The 14,518-nt window shown below is 44.1% G+C and overlaps 1 protein-coding gene across 1 annotated transcript in view; it reads right to left on the bottom strand.

The window, feature by feature from the left end:
- LOC129827616 (X-linked interleukin-1 receptor accessory protein-like 2) overlaps positions 1 to 14,518 on the bottom strand; it is a 471,721-nt gene that overhangs the window by 29,743 nt on the left and 427,460 nt on the right. Inside the window, exon 7 of the mRNA XM_055888620.1 lies at positions 6,297 to 6,426. Coding sequence (XP_055744595.1) covers positions 6,297 to 6,426 — 130 coding nt within the window. The remainder of the gene's footprint in view (positions 1 to 6,296; positions 6,427 to 14,518) is intronic.

Below are 14,518 nucleotides of genomic sequence, written 5' to 3'. Positions count from 1 at the left end.
TCATGAGGTACTCTACCTCAGGCGAGCAATATCTCGAGACCTCTTTAATATTAGACATTGCGCACCAGCTGTTATTGACAAATAGACACACACCACCCCTCGTCTTACCAGACGTAGCTGTTCTGTCCTGCCAATGCACATAAAACGCAGCCAACTGTATATTATCCGTGTCGTCATTCAGCCACGACTCGGTGAAACATAAGATATTACCGTTTTTAATGTTCTGTTGGTAGTGTCGTGTCTTTGGCTATGCCGGATTAAGTGATATGACATGCTATTCTATAAAATAATTTCTCTGTAATTAATATTACCCGATTAAGCTAATCAGGTAAATAATTAACTAGAAAGTCGGGACACCACCAAAGAATGTTTATAGAGCTGTTATCTTCCGAAAAAACTCTTAAAGACCTAGTAATCTTTTACATCAATAGCAGTCAAAATTAATCGTCACCTTATTTCAGTCTCATCTGAACATCGTAGAATTCTTGGTTATCTTCACGAACCCTGGCTAACAAGTTGAATCAGCAATAGAAAATTTGGTTGAATTATTTATTTACTAAATACCTAAATAATCACACAGAATTACATAAACCCAGAATGGATCGTACATTGATTACTAATTATGTCATACATGAAAAATGTCCCTGGTGGGCGGAAACGATATGACGGCTGGTTACACAAAGAGAGGGGGTTTGGTTTGAATGAAAGCGAGGGAAGACTAGGAACAACATATAAAGTAGACTGTGTCTGTAAAATGTAAAATGTGTATAAGATGTATAAATTGAAGGTAAAAACAGAAATGTTTATCAGTTTACTCCAATTGGGGGATCGGTGGTAGGGTTTGCAGGGAATAATAATAAAGGTATACTCTTTAAAAAAAGTATGTATGTCTATGTAGGTATGTGTATGTATATATGTGTATATGTATGCATACGTGAATGGATATATATATTTACCCCAAAAAATATGGGGGATTGGAAATGATGCAGACAATTACATTGGAAGCAACATTCTTTCCGCAATATTAAGCTGATCCACCCTCCTTAAAAAAAGAAAAAAAAAGACTAGGAACAAAGGGTTTTGGGTCTCAATGGAACCTCGTGAGCTATGCTATCGTAACTACAGAATCCTATGCATTCTACATAACTGCCCATTTGGAAAAGGAAAATGCAAGGAATATTTACTCTGAGCTGCGCTTCAATAGGTTGGTCGTAGATGGAAGGCCGTGTTGCCCAACAGAGATCTTCCTGTCCTCAGAAGAATGTCTCTGGGGTAAACTGGATACATTGTAGTATCGTCGTTGTGTGTTAGACTGGATAAGTCATCCGTCCTTTCCTAGCCCACGTTTAACGTGGCTGCCGCTAACTCAATTGGCTTGGAGGTATCACTTCTGAAGTGAATAAGGGTTCAAAGTTCATATTAAGTTGTCATACATTTAAGCTCGTGCTATATTCTGTTTGGTTATTATCTGAGCCCTTTTAACGTGGGACCGTCGTCCTCACGTCCTCGGAACAGCTTATTATCTGAACACTTTCAACATAGGACTGTCGCCCTAATGTCATCGGAACAGAAAGTTACATTTTCGTCAAGGGCTTTATATAGGAGGGGAGAGAAGGGCGTGTTTCATAGTTTATAACCCATGTCTCTTCACAGGGGCAGGCCACTGAGTGAGCAGAGCTTTAACCTTATGAAAACCCAATTCTCTCATTTGGAAGCTAAAATTACATTTAATCTTTTCACAAATAGTTTCATATTTAAACATTTAAATTGCACAACAATTCCATGTGAATCTGATAACTAGAATGTGTAGACTTTCCAATATACAGTTTATGTCATCCTGTCATCATTCACAATGTCTCAGACGCCATCTGACCTGGCATCATATTCATTGAGTACCAACGCATATTTTCAACTGGTTGGATTACTGAAATATGGTTCCTTTCCCCCCACCTTTTGATGTTCCCAGACTCTATATGTTTAACAAAGGCTATTCAAGAGTCCTTCTGTAGTCAAGAGAGAGGAAAGGGAGAAAGGTATTTATGGGGGTCATAAACCTCCCCCATCAAGCCAACGCCATGACAGTAGGATAGTCCAGTTTATTCATCATCCAATTTATTTTCCAGTGATTGCAAGTTGGCCAATAGAACGGATAGTATAGGCGGGTTACCCACTCACCAACAAATTTTCACAAGGCACCCCAATCTCCTCTGTATTTCCGTATTTTCTTCACGTGAATGACAGGGATTTGGGCCAGGTCTCAGAGAAGAAGCATATCCTTTGCGTCAGACTAAAATCTTCATCCAGTTCGAGGTGAGTAATCACTGTTCTGATATCCAGAAGCTCTTTTCGGTCATAAGAGACGGTAGCAGCAACATTATGTACAAAATAAGTTACAAACAATGCGAAAACACACAAATAGCACAGTTGGTTAGGAGCCCGTAAAATGTCAGCCATCCCCTCCGGCTCCATTCTAAATGTTAGGAAGGATAATGCTGTACATCCACGTTAGGAAGGATAATGCTGTACCTCCACGCTAGGAAGGAGGACGCAGTTCTAGAGGTGAGAGGAAGGCGTAATACATAATTAGTGGCTCGGCTGGAAAGAAAACAAAACCAGCGCAGAGGCGTGAAAATTCTCCCCCACAAGAGCACTTCAAAACCTCCAAATGAAAATAAAGAGCAGGTCTTTGCAGTGCCACTGAGAAGGACTGATGTGATGTGGCGATTTGTGATAGAGGTCATTCTGAATGATGAGCTACTTGCTAAAATTCCCCATCAGAAGAGAATATTCATAGTCAGGCACACGCATATGTTCACTTTGACCATCACAAACACACAGACAGACAGACACACAGACAGACAGACAGAGAGAGAGACACACACACACGCCCACAAACACACAATATGCACACAGCCCATTTCTCTCTTCCTCTTTCTTTCTCTCCAGCTCTTTCTCCCTCTCAATTTAAATGTTTAATTTAAGGGCTTTATTGGCATATGTTGAAGTTGCCAAAGCAAGTGAAGTAGATAATAAACAAAAGTGAAATAAACAATAAAAATGAACAGTAAACATTACACTCACATAAGTTCCAAAAGAATAGAGACATTTCAAATGTCATATTATGTCTATATACAGTGTTGTAATGATGTACAAAGAGTTACATTTAAAATGGGAAAATAAATAAACATAAGTATGGGTTCTATTTACAATGGTGTTTGTTCTTCACTGGTTGCCCTTTTCTTGTGACAACAGGTCACACATCTTGCTGCTGTGATGGCACACTGTGGTATTTCACCCAGTAGATATGGGAGTTGATCAATATTGGATTTGTTTTCGAATTCTTTGTGGATCTGTGTAATCTGAGGGAAATATGTGTCTCTAATATGGTCATACATTTGGCAGGAGGTTAGGAAGTGCAGCTCAGTTTCCACCTCATTTTGCGGGCATTGTGCACATAGCCTGTCTTCTCTTGAGAGCCAGATCTGCCTCTCTCTCAGATTGCATTAATCCACCAGGAGCATTGAGAGAAACTGGGTCAGAGTATCTTACTGCACTAACCTGACCTAGACTTCTTTATATGAAATCTCAGACATATTTCTACTGAAAACTGGCAACTCCTTTGTTCATAGGGTTATTAGAGCCTCTTAAATAAGTAGCCTTTCCCCTCTCCCTTCTTAGTCATCATTCTTGGCTGACAGAAAATTCCAGTCTGCCTGTGAACAAATAACTCATCTCTGCTCTCTACAGTATCTCTATATCTCCGCCTCTAGCCATTCATGTGATAATATCTGCTTTTCTTAGTTAATTTCAGTCACTTTCCCATCTCATCTGCACAACTGTAGATACATTCAGCCTCGTTTTGTTGGCGAGAGAGAGAGAGAGAGAGAGAGACATTGGTTGGTTTTGGTTTGGCCATGTGCTGGTGGGGCGGCTCCAGGCATAAGTGACATAAGCGGTCAATTAGGGCCCCAAGCTGCTAGGGGGTCCCCAACCTAGGAACTCAGTTCGGGGTCAGTTGAATAGTAGATCAACAGAACGTTTGAAATTTGGTTGTGAATCAGTCATTTTTCTCTTGTTATGTCAGTCACTGACAGTCACTCAATTAGCCATGTCAGCAAAACATTTAAATAATATAGCCAGCTGTCTGAACTTGTAGCAAATCTAATTTTATTGCTCACATACACGTGTTTAGTAGATGTTATTGTGGGTGTAGCAAAATGCTTGTGTTTCTAGCTCCAACAGTGCAGTAATATCTAACAAGTAATATTTAACAATTTCACAACAATACACAAAACACGCACAAATCTAAAGTAAAGGAATAGAATTAAGAATATATAAATACTTGGACGAGCAATGTCAGAGCAACATAGACTAACATACAGTAGAATAGAATAGAATACAGTATATACATTTGAGATGAGTAATGCAAAATATGTAAACATTATTAAAGTGACTAGTGTTCCATTATTAAAGTGGCCAGTCATTTCAAGTCTATGTATATAGGGCAGCGTCCTGTGACATTGGGTGCTGTAGGTGTCCTGGAGGGTAGGTAGTTTGCCCACAGTGATGCGTTGGGCAGACCACACCACCCTCTGGAGAGCTCTCCGGTTGCGGGTGGTGCAGTTGCCGTACCAGGCGGTGATGCAGCCCGACAGGATGCTCTCAATTGTGCACCTGTAAAAGTTGGAGGATTTTAGGTGCCAAGCCACATTTATTCAGCCTCCTGAAGTTAAAGAGGCACTGTTGCGCCTTCTTCACCACACTATCTGTGTGGGTGGCCCATTTCAGTTTGTCAGTGATGTGTATGCCGAGGAACTTGAAGCTTTCTACCTCCACTGCGGTCCTGTCAACATGGATAGGGGGATGCTTCCTCTGCTGTTTCCTGAAGTCCACGATCAGCTCCTTTGTTTTGTTGACATTGTTTGAGAGGTTATTTTCCTGGCACCACACTCCCAGGGCCCGCACCTCCTCCCTGTAGGCTGTCTCGTCATTGTTGATAATTAGGCCTACTACTGTTGTGTCGTCTGCAAACTTGATGATTGGCTGAAGACTGCCAGCAGTAGATAGTAGAGTTAGAATTGTAGTGGTGGGTTCTGGTGTGGAGTCAGTTCAGTAGTTTTGAAATCCATTGTGTACTTTATTACTTTAATATGCTACTGGCTACTCCAGGCTGGTGAGATGATGCTACTGGCTACTCCAGGCTGGTGAGATGATGCTACTGGCTACTCCAGGCTGGTGAGATGATGCTACTGGCTACTCCAGGCTGGGGATTTGATGCTACTGGCTACTCCAGGCTGGTGAGATGATGCTACTGGCTACTCCAGGCTGGGGATTTGATGCTACTGGCTACTGGGGAGGTGATGCTACTGGCTACTGGGGAGGTGATGCTACTGGCTACATGGGAGGTGATGCTACTGGCTATGTGATGCCAATGGCTAATGGGGAGGTGATGCTACTGGCTATGTGATGCCAATGGCTAATGGGGAGGTGATGCTACTGGCTACTGGGGAGGTGATGCTAATGGATACTGGGGAGGTGATGCTACTGGATACTGGGGAGCTGATGCTAATGGATACTGGGGAGGTGATGCCACGTGCTACTGGGCAGAAGATGCTACTGGCTATTCTAGGCTGGGGAGTTGATGTTACTGGCTACTCCAGGCTGGGAAGTTGAGACAATTATGTGTCATTTGATAGGAGCGGTTACATTTACATGACATCTATGTGGTAATTACTAGCTTTATGTGGTAATTACTAGATTTATATGGTAATTACTGTACGTGCTTTATGTGGTAATAACTTGCTTTATATGGTAATTACTAGTTTTATGTGGTAATTACTAGCTTTATGTGGTAATTACTAGCTTTCCAACAAGAGGATGAACTCTTATCATCTTTCAGAAGTAGCAGTCTGCTACAACAAGCCCGGATTTACCCTGAATTAAATTGTTACGTGATTAGTTTCTCATTGTGTGCATGAGGAATTTCCCCTCTGTCCATTTAGACTGTAGTACAAATCCTGGAGCTGATATCGAAGCAGAAATCCCCTCCCGCTGATGGAGGTATTATGCTGTCAGTCACAGTGGACAGCACAGGATGTGGCAGTGGAACATCACACTCCTAATGAAGCCTGATGATTTTTCAGACCCACAAGACATTACTCCACAACCCTAATGGGCATAATATGCTAGTGTCAGTCACATCCACACTGGTTTCTGTATATAACCAGAAACTAGACACTTACACCATCAGAAACAGAGAAAGAGAAAAGTTTGCAGTGATAGATTATATACAGTACCTGACTTCACTTTCTTTAATGTGACCTGCCAGCTCCTCCACAAACTTCTCCCCCTTCATCCAGTAGATGATATGTCTAGACTCCCCGCTGTAGCCAAAGAAGGCCTTACAGTCTAGACTGAGGGGCATACCTGGAATGACAAAGAAGGCAACATTTGATAAGCGCACATTTACCTGAGAGAACTGAGAAAAGAACCCACTGGCACACACACACACACACACACACACACACACACACACACCAAGCTCTATCCCAAACTCTTTGAACAACACTGTCAACTAAAACCACTACCCATTTCAAATAACACACCATCATGCCCCATCTTGGCCAAACATGGTGGTGGGTCCACAACATCCTAGGCTGGGTGTGTAATAAGGTGGGGTCCTGTAATGCTTTGTTTATTGAGTGCAGGCTAGGTGCCCCCTGGCATCACAGGGAAAAATCTGCTGCATCCAGCCAGCCCAGGGGTCTCTACAGACACACAGGGCCAAACAAGGCAGTTGGTTGGTTCCAAACACCACGTGTATAAGAAGCTCCAATAATGCCTGGTCGCTGACTGCCAGCCTGGCATCACCAGAAATCAAAGGCTAGGATTACTGTGAGGATCCAAGAAAACAAGTGACCCCTTCTGCCACCGCCCATCGTTCTCCTCCACTCCCCCAGGCTGTTTGAGGAAGCATCACTTTGGATTTGAAAAATGTGTTTTTGGCAGCAGAGTGTGTATGTGTGTGTATGTGTGTGTGAGCTCTTCCCATGTTCACAGGGGTATGGGCTAATGAGGTGTGGCAGGTTAGTTTTTGCAGATGGCTCCGAAGGTCTTACAAGGTAGTAAAAGCGGTCACACGTCGAGCCGTTTGGATAAACATCAGAATCAACATGACTTTGTGCTGTAGAGCTGACAGCTCCGAGAGAGGGCTGGAGACGTATGATCTGTGCAGCTGTCTGGAACCTGTCGTTAACGGCAACTGTAACGATAAACAACTCTCAAAAACTCTTAAAAACCCGCCTCTTGCCCACTTTTTTCATTTGCTGATGATTATGTAAATCAAATAATACAATTAAGTGCCTCTCTCTCTCTCTCTCTCTCTCTCTCTCTCTCTCTCTCTCTCTCTCTCTCTCTCTCTCTCTCTCTCTCTCTCTCTCTCTCTCTCTCTTCTCTCTCTCTCTCTCTCTCTCTCTCTCTCTCTCTCTCTCTCTCTCTCTCTCTCTCTCTCTCTCTCCTCTCTCTCTCTTCTCTCCTCTCCTCTCTCTCTCTCTCTCTCTCTCCTCTCTCTCTCTCTCTCTCTCTCCTCTCTCTCTCCTCTCTCTCTCTCTCTCTCTCTCTCTCTCTCTCTCTCTCTCTCTCTCTCTCTCTCCAACGGCTTTATTGGCATGGGAAACATATGTTTACATTGCAAGTGAAGTAGATAATAAACAAAAGTGAAATAAACAATACAAATTAACAGTAAACATTACACTCCAAAGGAATACGGACATTTCAAATGTAATATTATGTCCATATATGGTGTTGTAACGACGTGCAAATAGTTAAAGTACAAAATATGGGTTTGTTCTTGTCACGTGTGATCCCTCTCCGGCCTGGCCTCTAGGTCACCAGGCTGCTTATTATGGCACACTCCTGTTACCATCATTACGCGCACCTGCATCATCAGACTCACCTGGACTCAATTACCTCCCTGATTACCTTCCCTATATATATATATGTCACTCCCTTTGGTTTCTTCCCCAGGCGTCATTGTTTCTGTTCCAGTGTTAAGTCTGTGCGTTGTTCGTGTTTCTTGTTTTATGTTGTGTTTATTTATTAAAACACTCACTCCCTGAACTTGCTTCCCGACTCTCAGCGCACATCGTTACAGTTCTTCACTGGTTGCCCTTTTCTTGTAGGTTACAAATCTTGCTGCTGTGATGGCACACTGTGCTATTTCACCTAGTAGATATGGGAGTTTATCAAAATTGGGTTTGTTTGTGTAATCTGAGGGAAATTTGTCTCTCTAATATGGTCATACATTTGGAAGAAGTGCAGCTCAGTTTCCACCTCATTTTGTGGGTAGTGTGCACATAGCCGGTCTTCTCTTGATAGCCAGGTCTGCCTACGACAGGCTTTCTCAATAGCAAGGCTATGCTCACTGAGTCTGTACATAGTCAAAGCTTTCCTTCAGTTGGGGTCAGTCAAAGTGGGCAGGTATTCTGCCACTGTGTACTCTCTGTTTAGGGCCAAATAGCATTCTAGTTTGCTGTTTTTTTGTTAATTCTTTCCAATGTGTTAAGTAATTATCTTTTAGTTTTCTCATGATTTGGTTGGGCCTAATTGTGTTGCTGTCCTTGAGCTCTGTGGAGTCTGTTTGTGAACAGAGCCACAAGACCAGCTTGATTAGGGGACTCTTCTCCAGGTTCATCTCTCTGTAGGTGATGGCGTTGTCATGGAAGGTTTGGGAATCACTTCCTTTTAAGTGGTTCTAAAATTGAATGGTTATTTTCTAGATTTTGATAATTAGCGGGTATCGGCCTAATTCTGCTCTGCATGCATTATTTGTTTTACGTTGAACACAGAGGATATTTTTGATATATATGTTGAAGAGAGTGGGGCTCAAACTGCATTCCTGTCTCACCCCATGTCCCCGTGGAAAGAAATATTTTTTTCCAATTTCAACCGCACACTTGTTTGTGTACATGGATTTTATAATGGTGTATGTTTCCCCCCAACACCACTTTCCATTCATTTGTATAGCAGACCCTCATGCCAAATTGAGAAAAAAAGCTTCTTCTTAAAAAAAAAAAATCAACAGTGCATGAGAAGACTTTGCCTTTGTTTTTTTGGTCAATTAGGGTGTGCAGGGTGAATATGTGGTTTGTCATACTGTAATTTGGTAAAAAGCTAATTTGACATTTGCTCAGTACATTGCTTTCACTGAGGAAATGTACGAGTCTGCTGTTAATGATAATGTAGTGGATTTTCCCAAGGTTGCTGTTGACGCATATCTCATGGTATTTATTGGGGTGAAATTTGTCTCCACTTTTGTGGATTGTGGTGATCAGTCCTTGGTTCCAAATATTGGGGAAGATGCCAGAGCTGAGGATGATGTTAAAGAGTTTAAGTATATGTAACTGGAATTTGTTGTCTATATATTTTATAATTTCATTTAGGATACCATCAACACCACAGGCCTTTTTGGGTTGGAGGGTTTGTATTGTATTATGTATTTAATAGTTGATTCTAAGATTTGTATTTGATCATGTATGTTTTTGTTGATTGAACTTTGTTATATAGTCAAAAATAGTCAAAAATATTTGAGAAGTGGTTCATCCATACATCTCAATTTTGGATAGATAACTCTTTGTGTTGTTGTAATAACCATCTGAGGCCCCCTTCTGCTTCAAACAGAGAATGAGGGAATATTTGAATATGTGCCATTGATATATGAGTGAAATGGTGTCTTGGAATGAGAAAATAACTAATTGAAGATAAAAAAAGCAAAGAGCTTTTACCCTCCACACTACCTGTTACGTGCTCGTTTTTTGCTATGAGGAAGTGACTTCCCCTGGTATTGTCACATGGGAATGATGCCTCTGTATTTCTGGCAATCTTTCCAGGTGGACAAAGCGACTTCATTTTCAAAACAAATCAAATCAAAGTTTATTTGTCACGTGCGCCAGATACAACAGATGTAGACCTTGCTTACTTACAGGCTCTAACCATTAGTGCAAAAAGGTGTTAGGTGAACAATAGCTAAGTAAAGAAATAATACAACAGTAAAAAGAGGCTATATACAGTAGCGAGGCTATAAAAGTAGCGAGGCTACATACAGACACCGGTTAGTCAGGCTGATTGAGGTAATATGTACATGTAGATATGGTTAAAGTGACTATGCATTTATGATGAACAGAGAGTAGCAGTAGCGTAAAAGAGGGGTTGGCGGGTGGTGGGACACAATGCAGATAGCCCGGTTAGCTAATGTGCGGGAGCACTGGTTGGTCGACCCAATTGAGGTAGTATGTACAGTTAAAGTGACTATGCATGTATGAAAAAACAGAGAGTAGCAGCAGCGTAAAAAGAGGGGTCCCCAGATCTCCAGATCTCCTGTACCTCCCGATGTGCTGATTAAATGCAAATACTTATGAAAGGACCCTTTGACTCCTCAACAACTTTACTTACAAAGACCATAAAGAATCCTCTCATCCTGTGTCCAAAATGGCACCCTGGAGTGCACTACTTTTGACCATGGCCCACAAGGCCCCGTTTGGAAGTGAGCCTCACACTGCCATTAGAGGAAACATTACAGAGCTGTTTTAAAAGAGGAGAGTTAGAAAGAATCAAGCCAGTTAAAGAGGATGAATGGGACCCCAGCAGTGAACCCATCCCTCAGTTGGTTCTGGTGATGGACACCAGCAGTGAACCCATCACTCAGTGGGTTCTGGTGATGGACCCCAGCAGTGAACCCATCCCTCAGTTGGTTCTGGTGATGGACCCCAGCAGTGAACCCATCACTCAGTGGGTTCTGGTGATGGACCCCAGCAGTGAACCCATCCCTCAGTGGGTTCTGGTGATGGACCCCTGCAGTGAACCCATCACACAGTGCGATCTGATCACTGGCACTTACACACACGGAGTGAGATGATTAGTTACTTATACCATTATTGAAATGACATTTATTTGCCTGAGGGGGAAACAACAGCCAGAGGAAAGAGCAATATCTGAGACCAAATCAAGGCTGCTAAATAGCTAATCAAATGGCTACCCACAGGGCCGGCTTTAGCCTTTTGGGGCCCTAAGCAAGATTTGGTTTGCCCCCCCACCTTGCAGAAAAATGTTTTAGTGACCACCCTCTTGACGGCGGAGAGAAGAAAACACATTTTAAAAGTACATTTCCTGCAAGAGATAGTTCCAAGATGGCGTAGCAGTCGGACGTGTGTTTGTATTGTCCTGTATTGTCCTGTAGCGTGTAAATAGTAAATAGTCTTCGTATTTTTCGTATACATTTCGTATATATTTTAATTTCACTTTCCATCTAGGAACTGAATATACATTCCTACATTCCGCCTCACCCAATGTGGTACGGACCTGCTATTTTTTTTATACTTTAGAACCGTAACCCCAAGCAGAAGCTAGCCAGATAACTAGCTACTAGCTAGTAGTCAGTTAGCCACTGCTGCGGTCTTCACCCTCAACTCGGACACAGCCAGCTTCAATACCGGGCCAACACCTGCCAGTCTGCAAGCGCGATATCAACCGAGAGCATATAGGACTGCTTTTTCTCTACCACATCACCGGATTCCTGACGCAAGCTCTGGACAATTACACCGTATCATCACAGCTAGCTAGCTGCAACCGAGTGGCTACTACTGGCTAACACCTCTGTCCCGAAGCAAGCACCAGTTAGCCTTGAGCTAGCCTCGAGCTAGGCCCATCTGCCGGCTAGCTGCAAGCGCGATATCAACCCAGAGCATATAGGACTGCTTTCTCTCTACCACATCACCGGATTCCTGACGCAAGCTCTGGACAATTACACCGTATCATCACAGCTAGCTAGCTGCAACCGAGTGGCTACTACTGGCTAACACCACTGTCCCGAAGCAAGCACCAGTTAGCCTTGAGCTAGCCTCGAGCTAGGCCCATCTGCCGGCTAGCTGAAGAGCTAGCGCTAGCGCCACTGCGCCAGACCCCCTCCGTCTGAGCAGACCACCCCCCGGGCTACTAACTTTATACGCCGCGTGCTAGCTTAGTGGAGGCCTCCTCTGCTCCATCTACGGCTGCCCCCTGGACACTATGATCACTTGGCTACATAGCTGATGCATGCTTGACTGTCCATTAATTCACGGTACTCCATTCTGTTTATTTGTGTTTTACCTGTCGGCTCTGTGCTTTAACTCAGGATCTGTGTGTAGTTAATCCGACCCTCTCTGCCTAGTCGTCGCCATTTTTACCTGTTGTTGCTGTGTTAGACTAACACCCTGTTATTGCTGCTGTTATCTTACCTGTTGTTTTAGCTAGCTCTCCCAATCAAGACCTGCAATCACTTTATGCCTTACTGTATGTCTCTCTCAAATATCAATATGCCTTGCATACTGTTGTTCAGGCTAGTTTTCATTATCATTGTTTTGGTTTGCAATGGACCCTGTAGTTCCACTCTCCGTACCTCTGATACCCCCTTTGTCCCACCCCCCACACATGCGGTGACCTCACCCATTGAGACCAGCATGTCCAGAGATACAACCTCTCTTATCATCACCCAGTGCCTGGGCTTGCCTCCGCTGTACCCGCGCCCCTCCATACCCCTGTCTGCACATTATGCCCAGAATCTATTCTACCACGCCCATAAATCTGCTCCTTTTATTCTTTGTCCCCAACGCTCTAGGCGACCAGTTTTGATAGCCTTTAGCCGCACCCTCATCCTACTACTCCTCTGTTCCTCGGGTGATGTGGAGGTAAACCCAGGCCCTGCATGTCCCCAGTCACCCTCATTTGTTGACTTCTGCGATCGAAAAAGCCTTGGCCTCATGCATGTCAACATCAGAAGCCTCCTCCCTAAGTTTGCCTTACTCACCGCTTTAGCACACTCTGCCAATCCTGATGTCCTTGCCGTGTCCGAATCCTGGCTTAGGAAGGCCACCAAAAATTCTGAGATTTCCATACCCAACTATAACACTTTCTGTCAAGATAGAACTGCCAAAGGGGGAGGAGTTGCAATCTACTGCAGAGATAGCCTGCAAAGTTCTGTCATACTTTCCAGGTCTATGCCCAAACAGTTCGAACTTCTAATTTTAAAAATTAATCTCTCCAGAAATAAGTCTCTCACCGTTGCCGCCTGCTACCGACCCCCCTCAGCTCCCAGCTGTGCCCTGGACACCATCTGTGAATTGATCGCTCCCCATCTAGCTTCAGAGTTTGTTCTGTTAGGTGACCTAAACTGGGATATGCTTAACACCCCGGCAGTCCTACAATCCAAGCTTGATGCCCTCAATCTCACACAAATCATCAAGGAACCCACCAGGTACAACCCTAAATCCGTAAACATGGGCACCCTAATAGACATTATCCTGACCAACCTGCCCTCCAAATACACCTCTGCTGTCTTCAATCAAGATCTCAGCGATCACTGCCTCATTGCCTGTATCCGCCACGGGTCCGCGGTCAAACGACCACCCCTCATCACTGTCAAACGCTCCCTAAAACACTTCTGCGAGCAGGCCTTTCTAATCGACCTGGCCCGGGTACCCTGGAAGGATATTGACCTCATCCCGTCAGTTGATGATGCCTGGTCATTCTTTAAATGTTACTTCCTCACCATATTAGACAAGCATGCTCCGTTCAAAAAATGCAGAACCAAAAACAGATATAGCCCTTGGTTCACTCCTGACCTGACTGCCCTCGACCAGCACAAAAACATCCTGTGGCGAACTGCAATAGCATCGAAGAGCCCCCGCGATATGCAACTGTTCAGGGAAGTCAGGAACCAATACACGCAGTCAGTCAGGAAAGCAAAGGCCAGCTTTTTCAAGCAGAAATTCGCATCCTGTAGCTCTAACTCCAAAAAGTTCTGGGATACTGTAAAGTCCATGGAGAACAAGAGCACCTCCTCCCAGCTGCCCACTGCACTGAGGCTAGGTAACACGGTCACCACCGATAAATCCGTGATAATCGAAGACTTCAACAAGCATTTCTCAATGGCTGGCCATGCCTTCCTCCTGGCGACTCCAACCTTGGCCAACAGCCCCGCCCCCCCCCGCTGCTACTCGCCCAAGCCTCCCCAGCTTCTCCTTTACCCAAATCCAGATAGCAGATGTTCTGAAAGAGCTGGAAAACCTGGACCCATACAAATCAGCTGGGCTTGACAATCTGGACCCCCTATTCCTGAAACTGTCCGCCGCCATTGTCGCACCCCCTATTACCAGCCTGTTCAACCTCTCCTTCGTATCATCTGAGATCCCCAAGGATTGGAAAGCTGCCGCGGTCATCCCCCTCTTCAAAGGGGGAGACACCCTGGACCCAAACTGTTACAGACCTATATCCATCCTGCCCTGCCTATCTAAGGTCTTCGAAAGCCAAGTCAACAAACAGATCACTGACCATCTCGAATCCCACCGTACCTTCTCCGCTGTGCAATCCGGTTTCCGAGCCGGTCACGGGTGCACCTCAGCCACGCTCAAGGTACTAAACGACATCATAACCGCCATCGATAAAAGACATTACTGTGCAGCCGTCTTCATCGACCTGGCCAAGGCTT

This window comes from Salvelinus fontinalis, chromosome 29 (assembly GCF_029448725.1).
Source record: "Salvelinus fontinalis isolate EN_2023a chromosome 29, ASM2944872v1, whole genome shotgun sequence".
NCBI classification, from domain to species: Eukaryota; Metazoa; Chordata; class Actinopteri; order Salmoniformes; family Salmonidae; genus Salvelinus; species Salvelinus fontinalis.
Note: the sequence above shows the minus strand (reverse complement) of the source record. Positions and strands in the feature narration are given on the sequence as shown.